The 24582-nt window shown below is 53.0% G+C and overlaps 12 protein-coding genes across 12 annotated transcripts; 7 read left to right on the top strand and 5 right to left on the bottom strand.

Moving 5' to 3' along the window:
* Positions 1-203: 203 nt before the first annotated feature.
* Positions 204-1088, top strand: CONPUDRAFT_119686 (sterol-binding-like protein). Its single transcript, XM_007767711.1, has 5 exons — positions 204-262; positions 332-409; positions 475-642; positions 726-812; positions 868-1088. Exons 1-5 carry the CDS (start codon positions 233-235, stop codon positions 898-900), a joined length of 396 nt encoding a protein of 131 aa, XP_007765901.1. The 5' UTR covers positions 204-232; the 3' UTR covers positions 901-1088.
* On the bottom strand, positions 1059-4382 carry CONPUDRAFT_119685 (uncharacterized protein). The gene is made up of 5 exons (XM_007767710.1): positions 3960-4382; positions 3408-3903; positions 1793-3351; positions 1535-1734; positions 1059-1480 (listed from the first exon to the last, which is right to left on the bottom strand). The coding sequence occupies exons 1-5, from the start codon at positions 4282-4284 to the stop codon at positions 1259-1261; spliced, it is 2802 nt and encodes a 933-aa protein (XP_007765900.1). The 5' UTR covers positions 4285-4382; the 3' UTR covers positions 1059-1258.
* Positions 4383-4684: 302 nt separating this feature from the next.
* On the top strand, positions 4685-5722 carry CONPUDRAFT_51541 (aldolase; the record flags this gene model as incomplete). Its single annotated transcript, XM_007767170.1, has 3 exons — positions 4685-4801; positions 4849-5130; positions 5156-5722. The coding sequence occupies 3 exons, from the start codon at positions 4685-4687 to the stop codon at positions 5720-5722; spliced, it is 966 nt and encodes a 321-aa protein (XP_007765360.1).
* A 695-nt stretch (positions 5723-6417) lies between these two features.
* Positions 6418-8739, top strand: CONPUDRAFT_119678 (glycoside hydrolase family 5 protein; the record flags this gene model as incomplete). Its single annotated transcript, XM_007767709.1, has 14 exons — positions 6418-6805; positions 6862-6953; positions 7022-7123; positions 7222-7334; positions 7390-7441; positions 7505-7607; positions 7667-7742; positions 7803-7983; positions 8042-8108; positions 8165-8173; positions 8229-8254; positions 8309-8482; positions 8544-8601; positions 8662-8739. The coding sequence occupies exons 1-14, from the start codon at positions 6758-6760 to the stop codon at positions 8737-8739; spliced, it is 1179 nt and encodes a 392-aa protein (XP_007765899.1). The 5' UTR covers positions 6418-6757.
* Positions 8740-8914: 175 nt separating this feature from the next.
* Positions 8915-9492, bottom strand: CONPUDRAFT_49892 (uncharacterized protein; the record flags this gene model as incomplete). Its single annotated transcript, XM_007767074.1, has 3 exons — positions 8915-9103; positions 9163-9231; positions 9286-9492. 3 exons carry the CDS (start codon positions 9490-9492, stop codon positions 8915-8917), a joined length of 465 nt encoding a protein of 154 aa, XP_007765264.1.
* A 295-nt stretch (positions 9493-9787) lies between these two features.
* Positions 9788-11484, bottom strand: CONPUDRAFT_88416 (asparaginyl-tRNA synthetase; the record flags this gene model as incomplete). The annotated part of the gene is made up of 4 exons (XM_007767708.1): positions 9788-10849; positions 10904-11041; positions 11089-11206; positions 11264-11484. The coding sequence occupies 4 exons, from the start codon at positions 11482-11484 to the stop codon at positions 9788-9790; spliced, it is 1539 nt and encodes a 512-aa protein (XP_007765898.1).
* Positions 11485-12891: 1407 nt separating this feature from the next.
* CONPUDRAFT_142527 (uncharacterized protein) lies at positions 12892-14207 on the top strand (the record flags this gene model as incomplete). The annotated part of the gene is made up of 7 exons (XM_007767707.1): positions 12892-12897; positions 13054-13108; positions 13152-13522; positions 13578-13703; positions 13768-13863; positions 13919-14077; positions 14135-14207. Coding segments are annotated over 7 exons (885 nt in total), but the record flags the coding sequence as incomplete, so codon positions are not given.
* Positions 14208-14356: 149 nt separating this feature from the next.
* On the bottom strand, positions 14357-16508 carry CONPUDRAFT_119668 (TMS membrane protein tumor differentially expressed protein). Its single transcript, XM_007767706.1, has 9 exons — positions 16402-16508; positions 16267-16328; positions 16081-16212; positions 15918-16021; positions 15115-15867; positions 14970-15063; positions 14856-14920; positions 14648-14800; positions 14357-14595 (listed from the first exon to the last, which is right to left on the bottom strand). Exons 1-9 carry the CDS (start codon positions 16496-16498, stop codon positions 14580-14582), a joined length of 1476 nt encoding a protein of 491 aa, XP_007765896.1. The 5' UTR covers positions 16499-16508; the 3' UTR covers positions 14357-14579.
* A 1239-nt stretch (positions 16509-17747) lies between these two features.
* CONPUDRAFT_88414 (MFS general substrate transporter) lies at positions 17748-19779 on the top strand (the record flags this gene model as incomplete). The annotated part of the gene is made up of 10 exons (XM_007767705.1): positions 17748-17915; positions 17975-18036; positions 18090-18282; positions 18334-18434; positions 18501-18663; positions 18728-18777; positions 18830-19010; positions 19064-19198; positions 19251-19466; positions 19525-19779. 10 exons carry the CDS (start codon positions 17748-17750, stop codon positions 19777-19779), a joined length of 1524 nt encoding a protein of 507 aa, XP_007765895.1.
* Positions 19780-19800: 21 nt separating this feature from the next.
* Positions 19801-21699, bottom strand: CONPUDRAFT_163313 (uncharacterized protein). Its single transcript, XM_007767704.1, has 10 exons — positions 21578-21699; positions 21341-21394; positions 21146-21274; positions 21072-21088; positions 20978-21018; positions 20779-20918; positions 20697-20730; positions 20585-20638; positions 20006-20523; positions 19801-19943 (listed from the first exon to the last, which is right to left on the bottom strand). Exons 1-9 carry the CDS (start codon positions 21625-21627, stop codon positions 20041-20043), a joined length of 1002 nt encoding a protein of 333 aa, XP_007765894.1. The 5' UTR covers positions 21628-21699; the 3' UTR covers positions 19801-19943; positions 20006-20040.
* A 346-nt stretch (positions 21700-22045) lies between these two features.
* Positions 22046-22926, top strand: CONPUDRAFT_51617 (uncharacterized protein; the record flags this gene model as incomplete). Its single annotated transcript, XM_007767177.1, has 3 exons — positions 22046-22420; positions 22488-22707; positions 22760-22926. The coding sequence occupies 3 exons, from the start codon at positions 22046-22048 to the stop codon at positions 22924-22926; spliced, it is 762 nt and encodes a 253-aa protein (XP_007765367.1).
* Positions 22927-23429: 503 nt separating this feature from the next.
* On the top strand, positions 23430-24418 carry CONPUDRAFT_142523 (uncharacterized protein). The gene is made up of 3 exons (XM_007767703.1): positions 23430-23841; positions 23917-24133; positions 24186-24418. The coding sequence occupies exons 1-3, from the start codon at positions 23455-23457 to the stop codon at positions 24350-24352; spliced, it is 771 nt and encodes a 256-aa protein (XP_007765893.1). The 5' UTR covers positions 23430-23454; the 3' UTR covers positions 24353-24418.
* The last annotated feature ends 164 nt before the right edge of the window (positions 24419-24582 follow it).

Raw genomic sequence — 24582 nt, 5'->3', positions numbered from 1 at the left:
ACAAGTAATAGCAGGCGGAGAATTGACACGAAGCTGGGGAAGGTATGATGTCGTGTCGTGCAGTTAGACTCTGCAATAACCGGTTATTGTCAGGAACCACACGTTCATAATCATATGATAGCCCACCCATACCTAAAACGCGTCACAGTCGCTCAGCCCGCCTCCGCAGAATCTCTCTTCCTTCCCTTGATCATCCTTCACTTCTTCCCTACTTAACGTACTCGATATCATCATGTCCGACCTCAAGGCTGACGGCTTCAAGGTGCGCATATGCCATGTTCGCGCTCGTCCTGACGTATGTCTCTGACCGAGCGAACGCGTCCACACACAGGCCTCCGACATCATCTCTGAGCTCAATAAGTCGTTTGACGGCTTCTCCGACGCCGAGCGCAAGGCACAGATCAAAAAGGTACAGTTCATTGACCCTCTGAGCTACCACTACATAGCGCCGACCGCGCGTTTCTCGTTTGGTAGACGAACGGCATCTTCGAGCTCAAGATCACCAACGCCGAGAAGGCGGAGGCCGTCTGGACGATCGACCTCAAGAACAAGGGCGTCGTCTACAAGGGCCCCGCGAAACCCAAGGCCGACGTCACCCTCATCATGAGCGACGACACCTTCTCGCAGCTCGCCTCGGGCAAGGTACGCACCGTTACCAGTATATGCCCCCCCGAGGCATACGACGAATCTGACCGGCACCCTCTGTTCTGAACAAAAAAAATTAGCTTGACGGCCAGAAGGCGTTCATCTCGGGCAAGCTCAAGACTCGCGGGAACATGATGCTCGCCACCAAGCTCGGCGCCGTCCTCGAGGTGCGCTCTCCCTTTACTCAGATCCTATGTACAATTCCTGACATTTGACGAACAGACCGCCAAGGGCCAGCAAAAGGCCAAGCTCTAAGCTTGGTCGCCGTGCTTGCCATGTAACCCGTATTTACCTCTGGCGTCGAAGACCAGAGCACACCTGTATGACGGCGAGGTCTGCTCGCGAATACACGAATGCAAGCATACCTCGCCACATTATGTATCTATCTATCCCTCGATGTAATTTTTGAGCAGGGCGGATTAATCCTATTCTTAAGCCTATCCAAAGATTATACAGCGTGAATCCAAATCCTAATTATCTATCTATCATAAGCAGAGAACGCAAAGAACAACAACGACAAAATCCTCGCCTCGAGGAAAATTGCTCATGCGCCTCGCCTTGCCATATCTACATGTGAAAAAGGGTCTTGCAAAGAAAGAACCTGTTCAGTCGTCTAGAACATGCCGCCGAACAGTCCTCGTTGTCTCCGCGCTGACGGCTGCGAATCCGGACGAAGAGTCGAGAGGCTGTTGAGCTGCTTCATGACCTCCTCAAGCTTATCTTTGCGCTCCTGCAGGTCGAGATGACGGCGTATGGTCGGGTTCTCGCGCGCAAACTCGATAATCTCCTTCCGGTCAAGATCATAGAGTAGCCGCGAGTCGATCTCGCGAGGGAACTGTGAGGCGTGTTAGCACTTCTGAGAGCTGATAGTCCAGGAATTATCACGTACCTGATAGAAAAAGTGGTCAAGAAGCTCGATATTGATGAACATCGTTGAGGTGTATGCGAGCTTGTCCGCGACGACGTTCAAGAACACCTCGGGGCAGAACACTTCACTCTGCGGGCCCGCCTTGCAACGCTTCGACCGTAAAGCTGCGAGGCGCAGCTTCAGTATGCCCAGCCGGTCACTGTACAACACTGCGTGTCGGGCTGTGAACGCGACGGTCAGCTCGCTATTACGCATACAACCGCATACAAGCTGACGCACCATCCAAGACCTGCGCTGGTGGATACCGATAGCTCTCCGGCTCCTCCTCGCTTGTGCCACTCTCGTCGCCTACCAACCTCCGCTGCTTCGCGCGCTCCTCTAGACCCCTCACATAGCCCATCAGCCCGTTCAGCCGCCTGCTCCCACCAACCTTCTTCCTGATCTCCTTCAGCTTCCCCTCGCACATCGTAACCTCGTTCTCGAACAGGTCCATCGCGCGATTCCGCCCCGCGTCCCAGTCGCGCTCGTCCACCTCGACCTCGTACTTGTACGGCTTGATGCAGTTCTCCACTTGGTCGCTCGTCAGCCCGATCCTCTCGCGCAGAATCGCGTGCGAGAACTGCGTGAGCCGCTCCGCCGCCCGTGGGTGGAACGTGAACGGCTCGCCCGTCGCAATCGCGTCGATCAGCGCGCGCAGGCCATCCGCCACGAGCAGCGTCGCATCGCGTCCGACGCCGCTCTTAGTCAGCAGCGAGCTCGCCGCTTCGAGCTTGTGCCGCCAGTACGGCTCGACGTCCTCGGGCCTGAGCCGCTTGTCCTCGGCGAGCGCGCCCAGCTCCGGCGCGCGCCGGTCGAGCCAGTACAGCTGCTCGAGCACGTCCATCATTTTCTCGTCCAGCATCGCCTTGAGCCGCGCGCGCACCGCCGGCTTCGCGAACTGCGCCGCGCAGTCGCGGAAGCGCGCCTTGAGCGTGTCCATCACCTCCGCGACGTAGCTCTCGGGCGTCACGCGCCGGTCGTTGTACTGCACCTTGAACTGGTACGACGCCTCCTCGAGCTCGAGCTGCACCGCGTTCGACAGGCCGTGCAGCGACGACGCCATCGAGCTCTCGAGCACCTCCATCAGCCGCCGGCGCAGCGTGTCTGTGCCGGTCATCAGCCCGGTGCCGCCGTTGGCCTTGCCATGCTTCGACGACGACGCGCCAAAGTACTCGCGGTACTGCCCAAAGTAGTCGTCCTCTCCGCGCCGCACGAGGGGTCCCGTGCCCTCGCCCCGCGGCTTTCGACCCGACTGCTTGGCGACGACGCCAACGTAGCCCAGATGCAGCGGATACCGGTTGCCCGAGAGAATGACTGCGCCCTGTTCTGGCGGAACGAGGTCCATCTTCGTCACTACGCCGATCGTGCGCAGGCCAAGCGGATCGACCTTGCGACTTGCACGCAGCGCAGGCGAGTTCGCGAGGTCGACATCCGCAGCGCACACGGCGAGAATGATGTTCGGCTCCTTGATGTACTTCTCGCAAAGACCTGCGATCTTCTCCTTGAGCGTCTCGGGTTGGTCCATCGACGCGATCTGCACATAGCCAGGCAGGTCGATCAAAGTGAGGTCAGGCACGTGTGGGCTATAGATGCGCAGGTCGATAGGCTCGTGCGAGACGCACTCGGCCGCCGATACGGCGAGATTGAGATCGGTGAGCGTCTGTTGGATCTGGGAGAAGGAGGTGATCTTGCCGAGGCCGAGCTGGGGGAATTCGCCGTACTCTTCACCTTTCCCGCCGGTTGAAGGAGTGTGGACGAGGGTAAGCTCGATAGGTCGGCGAGTGACCATGTTGTTACCCCTGGGGACCAATCAATATTCCGAACGCCATGTAGAAATGAAACATGTGTAGCGTACTTTGGGAGGAACTCATGTCCGACAATAGCTTCTAATACGGAACTCTTTCCGGAGCTCTGACTTCCAATGACAACGATGCTCGGAAGCTTAAGTGCGTCGCTCTGGTCGATACTGAGGAGCATGGTGCGGATTTCAATGAGCTTGCGGGTAAGATGCATAAGTCCATTCTGGGTAGGATCGCTGTCGTCGCCACCTTCAGCTGCGTGAGAGTCCGACTGTGAAGCCATGGTAGCAGCAGCCAGGACAGCCAGGGCAGCATTATCCTCGCTCGAGGGACGCTTGCCCGAGGGACCAGAGCCGTTTCCAGAGTCCTGACCATCGCCGCCCTTGAAGTCGAGTGAGGAGAAGAAGTCCTTGACGTCCTTGAACACTTGAGGAGTCTCTATCGAGGAGACGCGTCCCGTAACATTCTTCCACCCATCCGTGGCCGTGTCTGCAAAGTCACTAGCCGCATCTTGCACGGTGTTTATCCATCCCGAGGTCGTCTCCCGGAACTCTGTTACGGACGACGCGTCAGTGCCCCCTAGCGACGCAAAAGCAGCCAGGACATACGTTCAAACTTGTAGTTGGCGTATCCTATGCCTCCTGCTCCAATTGCGGCTCCAGCTGCGGGAATACGGAAAGCGCGTGCGACGAATCGTGGAATGGAAGAGTACGACATAGCGCGGACGTGCATCTGACGAAACGCAACTGGAGTCGGAGTGTTATACTGCTGCCTCAGTCGGAGAGCATTTGGAGGAGGGGTCAAGAAGGTTCCAAAGCGACGGTGGGCAGGGCGAGATGCGCTTGGTGGCTTCCGTGGTGGAGCAGCGAGGCCATATGTAACTGACTTGCGAGGAGCGAGCGAGGTGGTGAGTCGTTGGCGTATCGAATACATCTCAGTTAATCTTTGTGAGGGCCTGCGATTGTCTTGACGCGTCCTCGTAAGAGAGTGGAGAAACCTGGCAAAGAAAAGGAAAAGTGAGTGAAGCGTAGTCCGGCTGCCAGGAGACAGAAGAATCGAGCCGAGGCCTCTCGTCAGTGCGCCGGTCCACACAGGTCTCAGGGACCATTTATCACGTGACTCTGGTCCACCAGGACCACCGGAGTCCACGACCGATTGCTCCGTTGTCGCGAGTCGAGTGATCATCATGACCTCTTCGACCGGAGCTCCGTCGAGTCTGAATCTGACTAGGATTTTCCAGGATTACCCCCTCTGTGTTCTACCTGTCACTACAACACATAAGTATAAGTAAGGTGGATGATCTATCTTGGACTGCAATCCCACTGCACTCGCCATGTCTCGCTCACACCCTCCTCCCCCAGGAATCTATGTCCCTGCAGTCCTCTTCTTCGATGACAATGAAGAGTTCGACATTCCTGCCATCAAAGCCCATATCCTCAGACTTGCAAAGGTCAGTCTAACAGCTTCTTACATGAATTTTGGTCTAATTTCCTATAGGGTGGTGTAACAGGCATTGTAGTCCAGGGCAGCAATGGCGAGGCCCAACACCTCTCGCACGAGGAGCGTAAACAAGCTATTAGCCTCACTCGCCAGACGCTCGACGACAATGGCTTTCAGAACGTCGTGATCATCGCTGGATGCGGTGCTCAGTCAGCTCGCGAAACCAAGAAGCTCTGTTCAGACGCTGCAGATGCCGGCGCTGCGTTTGTTCTTGTCCTAACACCCTCCGTCTGGCCCAATACCATGACCCTAGAGGCCATCCTTCGCTTCCATCGTGAGGTACGCATGATTGCTTAGGCAAAAGTGGGCCAACATTCATCCTATCGTTCTGCAGATTGCCGACGCCTCTCCGATCCCTTACATGGTTTACAACTTCCCAACCGTCACCGCCGGCCAGGACCTTGATTCTGACATCATCATTGCCCTTGCCGCCCACCCTAACATTGTCGGTACAAAGCTCTCCTGCGGCAACGTCGGCAAGCTCCACCGCATCACGTCCACCGTCCCTGCCACTCAGTTCTCCACCCTCGCCGGCGTCTCCGAGATCCTCCTGCAGGGCCTGCTTTCAGGTAGCTCTGGCGCCATCGCCGCCCTGCCCAACATCGTTCCCAAGCTGCACATGAAGTTGTACACACTCTACAAAGAGGGCAAGATCGACGAGGCCATGGCCATCCAGGCGCAGCTGGGGCAGGGCGACTTCGCCACCGGCAAGGTGGGCAGCATCGGCGGCATCAAGGCGCTCGTCTCCAAGCATTTTGGCTACGGCGGTGTCAAGGTCCGCTCGCCCCTCCTCGAGGCTACTTCGACACAGCTCAGCGGCCCGCATTTTGCCAAGCTTGAGGAGTTGATCGCTTTGGAGAAGGCGCTGTGACTTTGATCCTTGACTGTTTAAAGTCTGCTGGTCTATGTAGCTTTTATTGCTATCTATGAAATGAAATAACATCAACGTGAGTAGGCCCCGCGTATACATCAGCAGTGACCTCATCAAACATTACGTGGAAGTTGAATAATATATATCTTTGATAAATCTCTTGTTCACTCGCCTTCGCACAACAGCTGCGCCGCGGGCCTGCCCGCGCCGCTGCTACACGTTCAAGCCAAGATGAGAGAGAATTCTATATTTATACCCTGCGTCGAACACGTGGTTCACGCTAAGTAGCGGCTAGGTGCCAACAGCCTAGGCGTAGTACTTTGCAGGTATAGCGAGGTGGGGATGTAGTGGTCTAAGCTGGTCTAAGTATGTACTCTAGTAGTGAGTGTGCGATATGATGGCGACATTGACCGTGTGTGTCTGACGGATTATGATACAGAAAGAGAAATAAATATGTTGGTGGTCACCCGGAGCGCTCACTCGTTCAAGCCGAGGTATAGGCGCTTTCCAAACGTTGAGCCACAATGAATCAGGCAAGACTTTGTAGGCTCTTATTAGCCACAAACTATATCCGCAACGTCATGCTGCCAAGTGCTGTCACGGGGCATTCGGCCCCTGAAGTAATAGCAGACTAGCTCGACAAATCATTAATGATCTTCTACTAACTTTCACATGGACCACCAAAGAACCACTCAGCTCTATGTCCGCCTCATTCAAAGCTCTCGGCTCATGTGTCTCAGCAGCGTTCCTGACAATGCATTGTTCCGAGCTTTCGTCTTCGTTTCCGAGTCTTCAAGGCTGTTATACTTGGCCCAAGACTATTTTTCAACGACGTTGCCAGGCCAGACGGCAAATACTCGCTGAAAACTCGTTTATAGCCCTCCTTCGCACATTGCAACACATGGATGGCATACTCACGAGCGGCTTTTACCCACTCTCATTTCCTGGCTTAAATACCCCAGAGCGTCGTTGGAAGGCTTTCATCGGTGCCATTCTCAGTGCTTGTCATCGTCAAGACCTGCTCCTGTGGAAATCATGAAGCTTTCCCCCACCTTCGTCGCTCTTGCGCTCGCGGCTGTCTCGGTCAGCCCCTAACCTCCACCTCAATACTCTGGAGTAGCTAACAGGCAACGACACAGTTCGCGAACCCCGTCTCCCGGGCCAGCTCCGGCTATGTCCAGGCTTCCGGACAGGCGTTCACTCTCGACGGCGCGGCCTACACGGTCTACGGGTACGCATTGCTCTTACACGGGCAAGTTGCATACAGCTTGAGCTAACGTGCCGCTCGTAACCGCTCAGTGAAAACTCCTACTGGGTCGGGCTTTCGGGGTACTCCACCACCCAGATGAACCAGGCGTTCTCAGACATCGCCACCGCCGGTGGCACGACCGTTCGCACCTGGTAAGTATGGGCACACTACTCTCGTACCATCTTCCCTCTTCGACTTGAGTGGTCCACGCACGTATGCATGTCCGACTGATACGCTATTTGTAATTCAGGGGCTTCAACGATGTGAACGCGACGGTCGTATCCAACTACCCTATCTACTACCAGTATTTCGATGGTGCAAACGCCACCATCAACACCGGGGCTACTGGCTTGGAGAACTTTGGTAACCCACTCTCCCTCAGCATGACAGAACACCAGTGACCTATGATTTACGCCAGACAACGTTATTGCTGCCGCGAAGGCCAACAACATAAAGCTTATTGTCACTCTGTGAGCAGGCTCCTAGTACAATGCCTTCGGTGACAGACGCTAACGCATGGACATGGTGCTCAGGACCAACAACTGGAGCGACTACGGTGGCATGGATATGTACGTCAACTCGATCCTTGGCTACGGGCAGCCCCACGACTACTTCTACTCCAACTCCGAGGTTATCGTATGTCATCCTCCTCCTCGCCATCCCATGACTGCTCTTAACCCAGTCTCAAATATCAGACTGCCTACAAGAACTACATCAACGCCTTCGTCTCCCGTTACGTTGACGAGCCGACGATCTTCGGCTGGGAGCTCGGTGCGTCTCCCGCCGAAACCCCACGACGTCATCATCACTCACTATGATCCAATACCCCAGCCAACGAGCCGCGCTGCACCGGTACCACGAGCGCGACCTCGGGCACCTGCACGACGACGACGATCACCACCTGGATCGAGGACATCTCCTCGTACATCAAGTCCATCGACAGCAACCACCTCGTCGGCCTCGGCGACGAGGGCTGGTTCAACTGGACGAACACTACCGACTTTGCCTACACGTTCAGTCTCCCTCTTTATATCTGTCCAGAGACCAAAATGCTGATCATTGCGGTTTAGTGGCTCGCAGGGCATCGATTTCGACGCCAACCTGGCTGTCAGCTCTATTGACTTTGGGACGTTCCACGTCAGTGCTCCCTTGCACATTCAAATGTATAAGCTAACCAAATATCTCATTTTTAGCTGTACCCCGTAAGATCCCCATTTCTTGTCGCAACCGATGACCATGCTGACTAGGTGACTGCAGTTCACCTGGGACGAGACCACACCAAGGTACGTATCCTAACTTCTCGGCACTTAACCTCGTCTAAGCTAATCGACTCGCAGTGCCGACGTGTGGGGCCAGGGCTGGATTGAGAACCACCGCGGCGCCCAGGCGACGTACAACAAGCCTGTGATCATGGAGGAGTTTGGCGTCCTTGCCGACCAGAACCAGACCCAGACCTACAAGGACTGGTACTCTACCGCCATTACCGACGGTCTCTCCGGTGTTCTCATTTGGTGAGCCATTTTTGACATCATGCATGGAAAATTTGCGTTCTCAAATGCGTGCGTTCTTTAGGCAGGCTGGATCGAACTACTCGAGCGGAAATACTCCCGATGATGGCTTTGCGGCAAGTGTTACTCGTTTTGAGCGTGGATAAAACGGATTCGCTGACTACTTTTGTGCGCTTAACTAGGTTTACCCCGGGACTGACCTTTACGAGCTTGTGCAGACATATGCCGCCGAGATCAAGGCGCGGGACGGCACTTCTTAAGCTTATTCGCATATTATCATTCGTGTCTCTGTAGGGTTCGAGTAAATCAAACGTGTTTATTAGATATCTTTAGCAGTTTAAGGAGGGAAAGTGGATGATTGCAGTACCTAGTACATGGCACATGGTCTCACATCGAGTATTGTGCTGCCGCGCAATTCTTGGCAAGAATCCTTCTCTACGACTCATGCGGCCGCTTGAGGAGCTCGTCGAGTAGAACAGCGACCTTTTCGCGAGCCTCGGTCTTCTCATGCTGGACGTGCTTGAGCTCGGCGTCCCGCCGATGCGCTATTTGGGTTTCGTCCGACAGCAATAGCAGCAGCTTCAGCGAATGCGTGATAGACAGCAGCGAGTGGGCCGCGCGGACCTGGTGAAGTGCACTGTATGAGGACGACACGGCATACACCACTAGACATTTGGATGCACCATAGATTCAGCTCGACACTCCGTCTGGAATGACTCCTGGGCGACGCGGAACTTGTCCTTGTCACCTATCTATACCTCTCATTGAGTGAGCTAGTCGGAACCTGAAATCATCACTGCACTTACCGAGGCCAGGCTGACGATGTCCACCATGCCATCCACGAGCGTCTCGATCTCCGTGTCCACCTTCTTGTTCCACTCCTCCTCGACATTGTCGAGATACTCGTCCGACTTCTGATCTACGAGCGCCTGGCTGAAGGCGCTCCGCTGCAGGAGCTTGGCCGTAGGAAGCGCCGAAGGACGAGAGACGTCGGTTTGGGGTGCTTCAGCCATGGCGCGTCATGAGCGTGTCTTGACAAGGTTATGTGCGATCGAGACGCCTGTGTCGATGTGACCAAAACGGAATTCCCCTGAGTTGGCAGAAACTAGTTGATGCCTCAGTCGAAACACCACTAAAGCTCCGATCGTATTGAGGAACGACTATCTTCCAAATACTATAAAGGCCTGCCTACGGGAGACTAGGCTGCAAACCATGGATTTGTGAGCGGAGACATCTATGCAGTATATATTGTTCGAGACACGTATGTTACTCTGACTAAAGAAAATGTAAATATTACCATGCACTACCTCAAACGACCATCCTTCCCGCCCATCTCGGCATAGCAATACACTCTCGTACATTCTCAATCCCAGTCACCCAGCTCACCAGCCTCTCGAAGCCCAGCCCGAATCCTCCATGCGGCGCACTCCCGTACCGACGCAGGTCTACATACCACTTGTACTCGTCCTTGACATCAATCCCGTTGGGTCCACGGGAAGCGAGGCCATGGGCGCACAGCGCCTCTAGCAGGAAATCGAGCCGTTCTTCACGGACCGAACCGCCTACGAGCTCGCCGACTTCGGGTATGAGCAGGTCAAAGCACGCGACAGTCTCGCGAGAATGTCCTTCCTCGCCCACAGGGATCTTGTCTGAGTTCAGGCGCATGTAGAACGGTTTAATTGCCTTGGGATAGTCCGTGACAAAGACGGGTCCGCCCAAGGATGCTGCTAGCCACTGCTCGTGCTCGCTCTGTAGCCCATTTCCCCATATCGGCTCAAACTCGAAAGGAGAAGCTTCATGCTGCTTTTGGAGTATTTCGATAGCCTTGGTGTAGGTCATTCGTGGCCAGCTCGATGCGTCACGCGCTTGCCGAAGAACGGACAGTCGGCGATCTTTTTCAGCAGCGTCGTTGTTTCCCCACAGCGCACTAATATCATCCTCTTGCTCTAGGAAGCTGCGTAGAGTAGCCTTGACAGAGTTCTCGACGAGAGAACACAGGTCATCCACGCTGTGAATGAATGCCCATTCGGCCTCGAGCATCCAGAATTCGGCGAGATGTCGTGAAGTCTGCGAGCGTTCAGCGCGAAATGCGGGGGATAGGGTGTAAACGCGGGATAGTGACGACGCGATAGCCTCCAAGTACAGCTGGGAAGATACGGTCAAGTACGTTGGTTTGCCAAAGAATTCCTTGTTTTCGGGGTTCTCGGTTGATGAAGAGGGAGCCGGCGTCGTAATGTTGCTGACAGGTGCAAAAATGTCTGGCCCATTCGCAGGAATAGAGGCTGTAGGCTGTACACGGAAAGTCTCCCCTGCGCCTTCACAGTCGCTTGAAGTCAATATGGGAGTATGAACATAACAGAAATCTTCTCCCTACGCGACAATCCAGAATGAGCACAGTCAAGCAGAGATAACAAGCTACCTTACCTCAAAGAAGTTATGTATTGAATGGAGCAACGAGTTGCGAACGCGAAGCATGGCTGCGTTAGTGTCCGTCCGAGAGCGTAGATGGACATGGTCGCGGAGGTACTCTGTTGACAATGATTGCTTTTGAATAGGATATGCCTGGATAGACCTGAGCTGAAATCTACTAGGCAGTCATGGAAACGCACGTCTGGGTCGGAGTCCCCAGTGACATTGACTTCCTCTACCTGAAGTTCTCGAGCTTGGCCACGACCACGACTTTCTACCAAGCGACCACAAAGACGCACACTTGCGCCATTCGTGAGACTGGAAGAACGGATTTATTTTCATGTTTTGAACACTGTCATCGACTTGTGAACGTACCTCTTGGGGGCAAGATCGGTCTTCAAGACGGCTTGCATACCCGAAGCACAGGTACCGTCACTCACGACGGCAAACACGACATTCTTCTGCCGGCGTACAGACTTGACCCATCCATTGACTTCGACGAGAGCATCCTTGCTGGAAACTTGAGAAGGCGAGAGTAGCTGGCGGATGGTCGGAGGGAGAACACGGGACGTCGAGGCAAACCGGCGGAAGAGCATCGCAAGGCTGGCTCGGCTTCTCCCGACGCGTCCTGCTTCTCAACGCGTCGCGACACGCTCAATAGTTCAAACGTTCACCTTTCAAAGACAGGGGTAAAAGTAAGGACATGATACGGCGTCGACTCGGCATCGACCCCGAGCATTTATTGGACCCCACATTTGCACCAGGACCAGAAGGGATTTGATATGTGTTATCTCTACCTCATGTCGAAGCTGTTCCAATCCTTCAGGCCTCAGGACTGGTATAAGGCTCATCGTCAAATCATACAGCTACGCATTGATACTATGTAGTCATGGCTGCCGCTGTAGAGATAAAAGCTGGTACGTGTTTCACCGTGCGCTCCTCCGAACTTGATCCCTTGTGCCTTCCGTTACTGGTTGGGTCTGGCTCGTCGTCGGCGAGTACGCTCCTTCATTGACACACACTCCGATGAGGACACTGTTACCATGAATGACCGATACGCGTCGAATTATTTGCTGGTTTCGTACCCTTCCCAGAGTACCACCTGGGCTCCGTCACTCTCCTACTCGAGCATTAACCACCTCAAGCATGACAGAAAATGACCCAGACTGTTTGTGACATTGCACACTAGTGCAAACAAGGCCAGCTGCATCGGGAGATGGGACTAATTAGATACCTTATGACGATGGAGGAGAGGCGTTGTGCGCGATATACAGCCATTCAAGAGAGGTTATTGAAGGAAGCTATCCCATCTTGGAAAGCCTATTAAACGGCTGCCTATTTCGCTACCACTACCATCATTTGATTATCTAGCCAACGCAAAAGGACTTTATCAGTTCTAGTATCAGTGCAATCAAAGCTTGGTCAAACCCATTACTGAGCATTATCAAAGCAGTAGACGCAGCTCTATGACTGCGGGAGTGAAGAAATCAGTGTCACCGCTGCTTTCTTCACTCACGCCACCACAGCCAGAGCGTCTAGTGCAGTCGAAGTTATGGATGATACACCGCCCCTGAGGCTAACGCTGAGGTAGGGGCCGTGTTCGAGGGCTACTCGAGTATGTTTGGTCGCACGACCAATTCTTGGCATGAGTGATTTATATCAACTTCCACAATTCGAACCCCGGCTTCGAAGGCGACTTGCACAAAAGCACGCCATTCTCACCTAGTATACAGACATGTAGTAGACTACTGAAACTATGCAAACACATCGCTCACGCAACAGATTGCAACTCGTGGTCAACGAATTATGATAGGCGATATGGTATATATAGGTATGCCTAATTAATGCCTAATGGTCCCACCGCCGAACTCAACGTTCAACGACTTCAGATAGAGGACATCTACCCACAACCAAGCTGGATACCGTAAACAACTTGAAATCTCGTTGAGAACGGTGGTGATGCATGAGCTCAGTACCGCCGGGCTTCATAGAGGTGTTATACCATGAACGTGAGCAACGACGCCATACGCCGAGGCCGAAATGCTAAGACAAGGTTGAAAGTGACGTCGATGCCCATAACAAAATGATCGAGGCATTTCCCATCGGCAAGATCTGTCAATATTAAATTAATTACATAGCTATAGCTGCCGTTGTTCTCCGGACAGTGGCCGGACTTATCCGACTACATCGGGAAGGACTTCTCGGCCTTCCCGAATTCTTGTTTGTGTCCTCGATAAATTCTCGATTTTCGAATTTGCTCAAGGCGAAGCTGCCAACATGCGCCTCCAGGCTCTAGTGCCTCACTTGCCTCAAGATCTCGTCTCTGCTTGGGCTGAAATTGGCATCCGCACTGATACCGATCTCCTCTTCTCGGGGTCTGCAGTGGACATCTTGTCTCGTCTACCTGAAGGATCCATCAGACTTGCTCAACTTCGTGACTACATTGCCCTTGTTGCTCAACAGTCGTCTTCCCCCGCAATCAGAGGTGACGAGTTGTTAGAACAAGAGCTAGCTCCAAGTCAAATATCCACCTTTTGTCTCACAGCTGGCGTTCCGGAGATCGACTCTTTACTTGAGACCTCCGAGCGCTCACTAGTGTACGAGATCTCAGGCGATAGAGGCTCGGGAAAATCGGTTAGTTTCTCTTACTCCTAATGTATCATCGGTCTCTTACGACCGCATCCTCAAGATCCTGGCTCTCCATTTGGTCCTTCAACAGCTGGTGTCGAATGACGTCTCTGCCCTCTGGATGGATACCACAGGCGACTTCTCTGTCGATAGGGCTCGTCATCAGTTGCAATACTATTCGGGAGAGGTACAGTGCTCTTCACTCTGCACGTAATCGACTTCGGCGGGATAACATGGGGCCATAAACGCAGAAGTCCTCATCTGCGCTCGCCAGGCTTGAGGTGGCCACCGCTCTAAATACTGACGCCGCTATCGAAATCCTAGAATCCATGCGTCCGCGATATTCGGTAGGTCTATCGAATGGCAAGGCGATGCTAGTTTCCTATCGTCTTGTATCGACAGGCTTCGCCTAACTCAAGACTTTGCTGCGTTGTCATCGATACCATAACAAGACTCCTTGGCCCTAATCTGAGCGCAGCATCTCCTCAAGGACACGCGATCATGGCATCCTTCATGCACCACCTCCGCACCTTAGCGCGCGAGCACGAACTTACTTTTTTGGTCTGCAGAGACTTCCCTGTGGGACTCGCTTTCATGCACATCTGATTGTGTTCAAAGGTCATCAACGACACTGCGTCATCGTTTCCGAAAGGAAACACACCCTCGACCTCTGGTCTGGCGCCACGTAAACCCGCCCTTGGCCCTTCCTTCCAATACATGACCGACTGCACGCTTTGGCTGATGAAAGGAACGGAAGCCATTCATGCTGATGACGACGGACCAAACACATTTCCTCATACACTTAGGGTATTGAAGTCAAAAATATCGGTAAGATGGTATCGCAAGAATCGCTTGATGTTCTGATCCTTTCGCAGGCCTCAGGTCGAACAGCGTCATTCATTATACGCCACGGTGTCGTACACCCGATGCCTAGTCAGCACACCACCACCTCGGGCAATCCGGAATGGTTGCCGGGTCGTAGTCATGCACTTACGTGAACATACAAACAAACTGAATTTGCAACTAATAAATGTCCATAGTAATCACAAAGGAGTCAACAGTCTCAGAAATCCCCAAACCTGAAGCAGTGTCAGCATATCGAAGAAGATGAACAAAAAACGAGCCTCTCACCTGTCTGGCATGAGAACAGGAGCGAGCAGGCTCCACATGTACAAGAACATGCAAACCCAACTAGACACAATTCTCATCCACATCGCAGTCTCGGACTTGCCAATGTACACAACCTCCTCGCTGTCGGCGCTCGATTCCGCGGAGACGACGTTCCTAACAACAATGAGCAACTGCAGGTGATATTTGCAAGAAGCCCGTGATAACTTACCAATCGGTGAGAAGCATGGCAACGTACATCGCGCCGATAGCAAAGATGACATGGAACCAAGAGTACTGCTCTTTTGTTAGCTCCGGTTCAGGTTTGTAATCACCGGTAACTCACATTGTACCGGGTTCCCGAGCGTTCGTCGTCCCTGGTTTCGCCGTAATCATCTTCGTCCTCTTCCTCCTCGTCCAGGGCGGAGGCAGGGATAGCACTGAAACTTTCTTAGAGCGTCGTCAAGAGCGTGATATCCAACTCCACCTACCCTGCTTCGACGGCGGCCAACAACGCTTGGTACCGAGGAGTCTCGGTCCGACCAGGCTGGGTCCTGACGACATCCATCTCAGAGTGCGGCGAATCATCAATCGGCAGCTGCACCGGGCCCTTTTTGTTCTTCCCAACAAGTGCTGTGCTTTGCGTCGCCGCGCGGCTCGTCGAGTACGCGATGGCAAGGAATGTGAAGATCGCACCGAGCACGACCGTGGTCGTGCGGGTTGTGCCAGACGCGCCGGCGTTACGGCCCAGCGGGTTGCACGTCTCGTGCGTGTGGTTGCTGACCGCCGAGACGACTAGGTACGTGCAGTATGCGGCGACCATGCCCGACTGCGCGAGCCCAGAGCGCGGGTTGTATTCCTGGATCGTCGGATGTATGCACATGACCGTGATGACGATGCACAGCGCGAGGTTGAACGAGATGAAGAAGCGGTTGAGCGTGCATCCCGAGCCGGCGAAGAACGCGTACATGACGCTCGTGAGTGCAATAGTGGCGGCATACATGGCGGCGGTCGAGCCAATGAGGATCCATTGCCACATATTGGAGCTTGAGCTCTCCCAGTTCTCGAGACAGGTCTCGGACCATGAGTGGGCAAAGTCGACGAGGAGAACCAGACCGAGAAGGATGAATATGGTAGCGCCGATGAGAGCGACGTAGTCGCCCCAGAAAATGAAGAAGCCGTTAGGTATGAAGAACGAGATAATAATAAAGATGATCCAGAGAAGGACTTTGGGACCCCACCAGCTGCTCCAGTGTGAGACACGGGCACGGGCTTAAGGATACGCGGTACTCACCCATTCTGAATGGCCGCCCGCTTGTCTTTAGTGTCCTTGACACCAATCAATGACAGACTCAAAAGTGCATGAAGGAGAGACAGTGCGAAGCATATTCGGTGAACCTGCGGCGCAGCATTCAGCTGTTCGGTTCAGCGCCTTTGCATTGTGAGGTGTGGCTCACTGCTAAAACTCCATAACATTTCCCGCCCTCGCAGTCCATCTTGATGTAGTCATAGCTCCAAGACTCGATCTTGCGTATGGCGAATGGTGTCTTCATGAGCCATGCGAGAAGTGAATTCAGTATGAAGATAATCTGGCGCAGGAAACGTGAGTACAGCCCCGCAAAGTCTGGGCGGGAGAAGCGGACCGCAAATCCAACCCTAGTTGCAATCGAGGAATTACAGTTGCATGACTTGCAGAACATAGAAGCTAAATGGGTGTATGAGATCATCCGTCTACATGCAGGGTGCCTGGCGACAAGGGCAGAACTCATCGAGCTTACCTGCAGTTGAAGTGAAGCAGAAGGCCACTCCTGCGAGGCATGACGTCGCAATGGTCCCTATAGAACCGGCCAAGGGAATTGAGAGCAGCAAGCCCATCGTGGTGTTGTTGTTGCGTGGTGAACTGCTTCAGAGCTCGCATGGCATTCGTCAGAGCGCCGACGTTCCTGTGGTGCACGTAAATGGTACCACATTCTCACGGTCCTGTCGATCTCCTTCGGTATGTTAATCATCTCGATACTTACCTTAGCTTACCTTGCTCTTCTTCGTGGATCATAGACCTTTGATAGCCGGGTGAACAACACTGTCAACAACGCCAGCTGCGCTTCACATACATACGTACAATCAACAACGAAGCCGGCCGCAACAGAACGATGAAGTAAATTGTGATGGCCGTGTGAGGATTGTTCACCGATGACTCGAAAGCACACCTACACTCCCTGTCTTAGATCCTTGCAGACTTGACAGGTCGGCTCATCGTTGAGCACAGTCGGAGCGATGCCGCGGATATTATCACGCATTTCAAAAACTGTGCCGTCGAGACGAGCATGCGAAGTCAGCGCCGTAGTGCTGGCAATGTTGCCAGTCGACAGGAAATCGAGAAAGACACGTTGAAACATCAAGGGCCTGTAATACCTACCAGACCCTCGATCTTTACTCTCTTGAAGGTGCTCATGACCGGGTGGGTGAGCAGTTGCCGTCCTTTGGGTACTCAATTACAAGCTTGGCATCCTAGCCAGTGCCGCTAGTCTGACTGGAAACGGACCGCGAGGGATCGCATCCGCGGACTCCCAAGCTTCTCGATGTCAGTAATTCGGGCCGTAATTACGCAATGACATCTGCTGGGCATGAGGAAACCGCGAGGACTAAAAGGCAAGTCCCCTAAATAGTGTTAATCATTCGATGACTCAAGGAGGTGTTGAGCACTCTTTATCTGATAAAGAGACAGCAGATGATTCTCGAAATATGAGCAAGTATTAGAAATCGTCACTGATTCGTTAAGAGTCGGAACCATATACCTGCGGCTGTACTAACGTATCCCCATTTTGAACCTCAGATACAGCGGAGCGCCTGAAGAAGCAAGATCGTCAGAGGGGCTGACAGATCGGCGGCGTCTTTTTATCCGAGCCAGGCAGCCGTCATAGGTTGTCATTCCGTCAGCGCGGACACTGTCTTGGTAACGCAAGGCGGCAAAACCATACAAAAAAGTCACGTCTTCTCAATCTCGTCAGGTCGATGTAGTCAATCTCAGAATGCATCGGACACCATCGGGCAGCCCCTCTGCCAGAGTACATATATCCTCGGCCTCCCGGGCTCTCGATTTTCAGACAGCCTTCCCTCGACTTCTATGGCGGATACTCGAGCCATGACCTCAGACATAGTCTCCGTTCGTTCGGCAACGTCCACCATCAAAGAGGCAAGCGGACCTCTTGCCATCGAGGCCGGCTTCAAAACCGAGAAGGCGAGCGATCCATATCTGGTTCTCTTCGACGAAAACGATCCTCTTGATCCGAAGGCGAGTCTGCCACCTTCTCTACGCCTTACCCCAAGCTGATGGCTTCTCTGTCTGAATAGAACCTCTCAGTAGCCAGAAAATGGTACTTGACGGCCATTGCCGCGCTACTCGTTCTCAATTGGTAAGCTGGCGTCGTTGATACGCATAACTACAGACGTTAACAAGTTTATCCAGCACGTTCGCAAGTGCAACTCCCTCAAATATCATTCCTCTGCTTCGGGAGGAGTTTGGCTTCAGCGAGGAGGTTGGCATATTAACGATATCATTATTCGTATGTGGCTATATTGTTGGCCCTCTTCTCTGGGGCCCTCTATCCGAAACCTACGGTCGACGGCCTGTTTTCGTTGGTTCTTTCTTCGTCTACATGGTGCGTTTTTTCTCAGGCAAGAGACTAGTGGTTTGACTAAATGCTCTTCAGTGCTTCCAAATAGGTTGTGCACTCGCAAAGAACACTGCGTCGATATTAGTCTTCCGTCTTTTGGGCGGCATATTCGCCGCTGCTCCTCTCGCAAACTCTGGGTAAGCGTATTCATATAGCATTCATTCACGAATAAAAGAGCATACGCTTAATGTGTATTTGAACAGTGCCGTACTATCGGACATATGGGATGCCAAGACCCGAGGAAACGCCATGACTCTCTTCACCGTCGCTCCCTTCGCAGGACCCGGAGTTGGTCCCCTCGTAGCCGGGTACATCGCAGTCGCCGGCATTTCGTGGCGATGGCTGTTCTGGATCATGGCGATTTTCGTGAGTAAACCTTTATGCGGTTGGAAACGATCAAATGCTCGAGATCTGACCGCGTTAATTTTAGGCCGGAATTTGCTGGTTGCTTATCGTCTTCACCGTGCCTGAGACGTATGCGTGAGTCTATTGAAATGTGACGGTGAAGATAGTATCATTAACAGACGTACAGCCCTGTCATCTTGACAAAGAAGGCAAAGTCTCTGCGTAAATCCACTGGGGACAGCCAGTACTATTCAGCTATGGAGGCTCGTGTGCTGACATTCGCGGAACGGTTTGAACACATCCTCGCACGCCCTTTCGTGATTCTTTTCCAAGAACCGATGTTGATTGCTATTACCGCTTATATCAGTGTAAGTGCGCCATGGTGATATTTCCTCGAGCATGTTTTGATGTCATCCTCCAGTTCGTGTATGGCTGCATGTACCTCCTCTTCGAAGCGTACCCAATCGTCTTTACCGAGGGCCACCACTTGAACCTTGGCCAGTCGGGGCTGATGTTCTTACCCCTGCCTATTGGCGGTATTATCTCCGTGATTTTAGTCAGTAGTCCCTTGGTTCACCGAAAACATCACGCTAATACCTTCTCTATAGTACATCATATTCATCAACCCCCGTTATGCCAAAAAGGTCGAAGAATATGCCCCAGCGCCAGTGCCACCTGAAGCGCGCTTGGAAATTGCTCTGCTTGCGGCGCCGTTCTTTGCGATCTCATTCTTCTGGTTTGCATGGACATCCTACCCCAGTATTTCGCTTTGGGCTCCAATGATGTCTGGCGTACTGCTCGGCATCTCCATTTGTTGGATTTTCGTGAGTGGTCTCTTGTTCTGCTCTTGCACACCCGGGCCATACTAACGCTCGCCACTAGCTTTCTCTATTGAACTACATCATCGACGCGTACTTGATCGCCGCGGCCTCCGCGCTCTCCGCAAACACCATCGTCCGTAGCTGCTTCGGGGCTGGCTTCCCGTTGTTCGCCACTCAAATGTACGAAAAACTTGGTTCGCAGTGGGCATCGACGCTGCTCGGCTGCCTTGCCACGGTCATGATCCCGATCCCCTTCATCCTCGTGAAATATGGACCCAAGCTGCGCGCCAAGTCCAAGTTTGCGCCTTCCGCGTAACCTATGTGTTTTCGCTTTGGATGGTTTCACGACTACATGATATCACGACATTACTAGCAATTTATACAGCATATATTTACATAATACCTCATCGCACACAGATTCTCGCATATTTCCTACAACAGGGATAAGATATATAGACAAGGGGTATATAGCATCGGTCACTGTATCCACTAGCTTTAGTTTCACAATATCAGGACTTTTCCACAACCGAAACGAACGCAACTAGATAGTACAATTCTTCGAGTTCAAGAAGATTCTTCAGATGTGAAGCTCCCGTTTCATTCCTTGAGTCAGTCTTTGAAGCTTGTTGACAGGCTCAGATGAGACCGAGGAAATTCTTCGCTTACGATGCTGAACGCTATTTTCCGCCTGTTCGACTTTGATTTGCTCTTGATTGTTGCCTTCGATATTCATGGCTTCGCTTTCCAAGTCTTCGTTCTTTATCCTGGGGCTTTCCTCCCTCTCTTCTGTGTCCTCCGCGTTTTCGTTCATATCATAATCATCATCATTCGGGCTTTCAGCGTCTCCACGCGGGGGACCACTTCTGGGGCCATGCCTTAGATATCTCGTGCTTGCACTAGTTCGAAATGATGAAGACAAAGGTGCGACAAACGCCGAAGAACGAGCTGGCGCCGGATACGAAGCGGCAGCCGGCGTGGAGGAAGAAGAGACCGGCGCGGGCGTCAAAGTCTGACGCTGGCGCTCACCACGAATCGGTATAGGGGCTTGGCCGGGGAGACGCTGGATACATGTGAGTATCACGATATAGAAGGAACCATTCGGATGAGACAAGCAGCCCTACCTCCAGCTGGTATCGACAAATAATCAAGTGGTCCGCATTCCTCTCCTTCCACGACTAGATTAAAGCTTCTCAGTCAGCAGGAAGGTACTTTCAGTGAGTCATGCCCACTCACACTTCTAACGGCATACAACCCGTCATAGCGAAGGCTATCGTCCTCTCAATATTGTCAGCGTATAAGAGACTTGATAGCTTACCCAGTCAAAGGCGCGTATTTCGACTCGCAGTCCGAGGTCCTGATAACGCGGACGGGTTTCCCCGTGTGCTTCGACTTGAGCAGTGCTCGATTGCCCCAGTCGTCCCACGTTTGATCGTATATTTGAGGCCCAAAGTGAATCTAATGACAATTTGGTGAGGGATGCACTTGGTCTCCAGCTCGTCCGTGTTTCCACGTACCCTCTTCGTTGGGTCCTTGTTGGAGTACTTTTGGCGGCCACCTGCATGCTTTCTCAGAAAGAGCTGGGCGTCGTGGACACCCGGAGACTCGTACCTGCACCAGTGTATATTCTTCCGACACAGTGTTCAAGTTAACGTCAGATTTATGACAGAACGACAAGCTCGTACATGGCGCTGCCATAATCCATATCGTCCTTGTAGTGGTTGGATATGACAATGGAGTAAGCACCGTCTTTCTTCGTGCCCTGAATCCCAGCCATTGTCGGCATATGAATGCTATCTTGTCTGCATGCTTCCCTGATCCCCCAATGCATGCGCAGTGATGAGTTCCTTCTAACAATATGTCAAGGAGAGATCATGCACCTGTTCGGCCACTCGGTGAACAAGGGCACGCCCGGGATATCACCGAAGGTATGTCTGCTCAGAGTCGGGGATTCGAGTGGCCGATAGTACCGAGCCCGAGGAGTAAGATGTGCGTCGACATGTCGGCACCGGAGAAGCGACGTAAACCATCAATGCATCACGCATGTAAGTTAAATTACAAGTGAGGCTATGATGAGCCCACAAGCATCGCTACTGCAGGAACGGATAGGGGCTTACGAGATGGCTTTATTCAGCTCCTCGGCTTCGTTCCTCGCTGCTCTGGGCATGGTCTTCAATGTTAATGAGACGTAGACGCGTCAATATTACAGAAGCGAAGACCAGCGAGCCCCCAGGTTTGTTGTGTGCCTCGTGGTAAACAAGAGGTCACTGGTCAACTGAGATCATCGTGTGAATTGAGTATCAACGAATTTGTTTCCGCTGATTGAGAGAAGCAGCAGGTCTCCCCCCGCACGATGATAAGAAACACGAGCAACCTCCATCTTGTTTCCATCGAGCCATCACGAGCACAGCAAAGTCTTGCTGTGTCGATTAACGCTCAGCCTTGGTGAAACACCTTCACATTTGTCAAGTTGACTGCGCTTCCGACTCGGAGGTCCTGCCCGGGAGGTCAAAAACTGGCCCTTAGGAGCATACGAGACACATCAACCACCGTTCCACTTTTTCGGATCCAGCTCCTATCCAACCATGTCTGACCTCGTATCTCGCATCCAGCCCTTCCTTGAGCCCGCACAGGCTCTCTTACAACGACACCCGCGCACCATTGCTTCCACCACGCTTGCAGCTGTCCTTCTGCCGTGGTTCGTCGACAACTATCGCAAATGGAGAGACCTTGGAGGTTTGGGCTTGCCCAACTATGTTGGCTGGCCGATGGCATTGTTAGCCAAGCCCTTTGGTCGTGAGACCACTTCGACCGGCATGTATGATGCAAACCCCATCAAGGGGAGCTGGCTGAAAGATCCGGACACCATCCCAGAGCGCAGGGGAGATAGACCTATCACAGGTTGGCATTTCGTGCCTCACAGACAGCTGAACCGCATCCCAACCGAAGACATCAAGAAGGTGCGTTTGTTTCTGCCAGGAGCACGGACATGAATAAGAGACGAACTCTCAAAATGCTGCCCTTCAGCGCTTGAAAGAGATCTTTGACAAGCACGCAAAAGCAAACTCTGACCTGGTCGAGGTCACCATTTCCCCGCATGAACAAGCTCATGATGGTCTTGTCATTGCATCTGCGCGGGCCACTCCTCATGCTGTTGCCAAGCATGCACTGAGAGAGATCGCGCACTTCCACCATGTCAAAGATTACTCGATGCACATGGTCCTCGCACCGCAGGATTGCAAACTCTGTTCGTGATGTCTTTTTCACCTGAATGTACAGACGCGCTGACCTCTGTTTAGTGATTGAGCGAGGATGGGCCGAACGGCACCCCATTAGTGGGACTATAGCGCTCCCTCAGGAGTATTTGTTTGTGTATGCGCCTCGTAATGAAGAAGAGCTGGACGTAGTTGAGCGGATTTTGGTGGCGGCTATCGGTTACATGACGGATAGCAGGACCGTGAACTGATCAGCTTGTGGGTCGTATCTGTACAGTTTTGTCGTCATTCACAATATGATTCATAAATCCAAGGACTTTTTTTTTTCGCTGTTTGCTCGCTGAGACGTTCGCTTTTGAAGGGTCGTTGGTCGGACTCATCGGACTTAGCTTTAGGCTGGCTTGAGTCCAACATAATTTGTCGTTCTGGATGACGTCATTGATTTGACTGGGCGTCCGAGAGTTTCGGTGTCGCGGCCAGTGTCTCTGGCGGGACACACGGACGACTCACGAAGCAGAGGACGAAACCCGTGACCATGGTTTTTGTCACTTCTGAGATCTTATTCGTTCAGCCGTCCAATGCGCACCATCTCTCTAAGCCATCGCAGGCCGACTTCGGGCGCCGTTCAATTCATTCTGACGGCGCGAGGACCTGTTTCTGTCTATTTGAGTGCTCTGTGGAAACGCTAACTCCCACTTCCTCATCACCAACGAGATCTATTTGAACGCACCGTGAAAGCCCCCACATTTCCCCGCACCACTCTCACCTCACACTGCACCATGTCGACCGCCGTGTCCCAGGTCGCCTCCCAGCTCCAGCCCTTCCTCGAGCAGGCTCGCGCCCTCTTCGAGCGCTACCCGCGCCTCATCACGTCCACTACCCTTGTGGCGGTAACTATTCCCTGGTTCGTCGACAACTTCCGCAAATGGGACGCTCTCGGCGGGTTCGGCGCCCCTAAGCCCATAGGCTACACCTTCGCTATGCTCACGCTGCCCCTGGGCCGCGAGACGCTGTCTACTGATATGTACGACGCCGATCCGGACAAGACTTCCTGGATCGCCGACGCGCACACTATTCCAGAGCGCAGAGGGGACAGGCCCAAGACAGGCTGGCACTTCTTCCCACACAGGCAGCTCGACCGGTACCCCAGCCCGGAAATTCGACAGGTGAGCTAGTGCCTCTAAGAATGTACCAGTATATCGCGCTCTTCACACCGAAGCTCATGCGTATCAATTTCGCAGCGCCTCGTAGAGATATTCGACAAGCATGCCGCAGCGAACACCAACCTGGTAGAGGTTACCCTCTCTCCTCGTGAGCGCTCGAACGATGCCATCGTGATCAAGTCCTCGCTGCCTAGCCCGCACCCCGTGGCCAAGAAGGCGCTGCGCGAGATTGCACACTGGCACCACCTCGACCACTCCATGCACATGATCATGGCGCCCCAGGATTGCAAGCTTGGTACGTGGCCCGCTTTGAATTCCCTCCGAGGACTCATTGAACCCTCGCTCAGTGATTGAACGTGGCTGGGGCGAGAGACATCCCGCTAGCGGCAGTTTCATGCTGAACAAGGAGCAGGTTCTCATCTATTCTCCCCGTGACGAGGAAGAGCTCGAGGTGGTCGAGCGCCTTTTGATTGCCTCTATGGGATACATGACCAACTCCAAAATCATCAATTGAGCTCATCTTCGTTTCTCGTCTCGTGGTGAACTTGTCTTATCTATGTTATTTGTAGTTCTTTACCACAAGTTTATCGTCAGCGAATGATATCCGTGCATCTCACTTGAAGCCGACTACATGACATAATGTGTGATGTCTTGTGGGGGAACATTTTAGACGCCTGCATGCCATGAAAAGCCCACCTCTCAGATCTCATTGTTCGTGTCCGACTCTCGTCAGCCTGAGCCACC

Source organism: Coniophora puteana (assembly GCF_000271625.1).
Source record: "Coniophora puteana RWD-64-598 SS2 unplaced genomic scaffold CONPUscaffold_3, whole genome shotgun sequence".
Taxonomy (NCBI): domain Eukaryota; kingdom Fungi; phylum Basidiomycota; class Agaricomycetes; order Boletales; family Coniophoraceae; genus Coniophora; species Coniophora puteana.
This window is presented reverse-complemented; position numbering and strand designations above follow the sequence as displayed.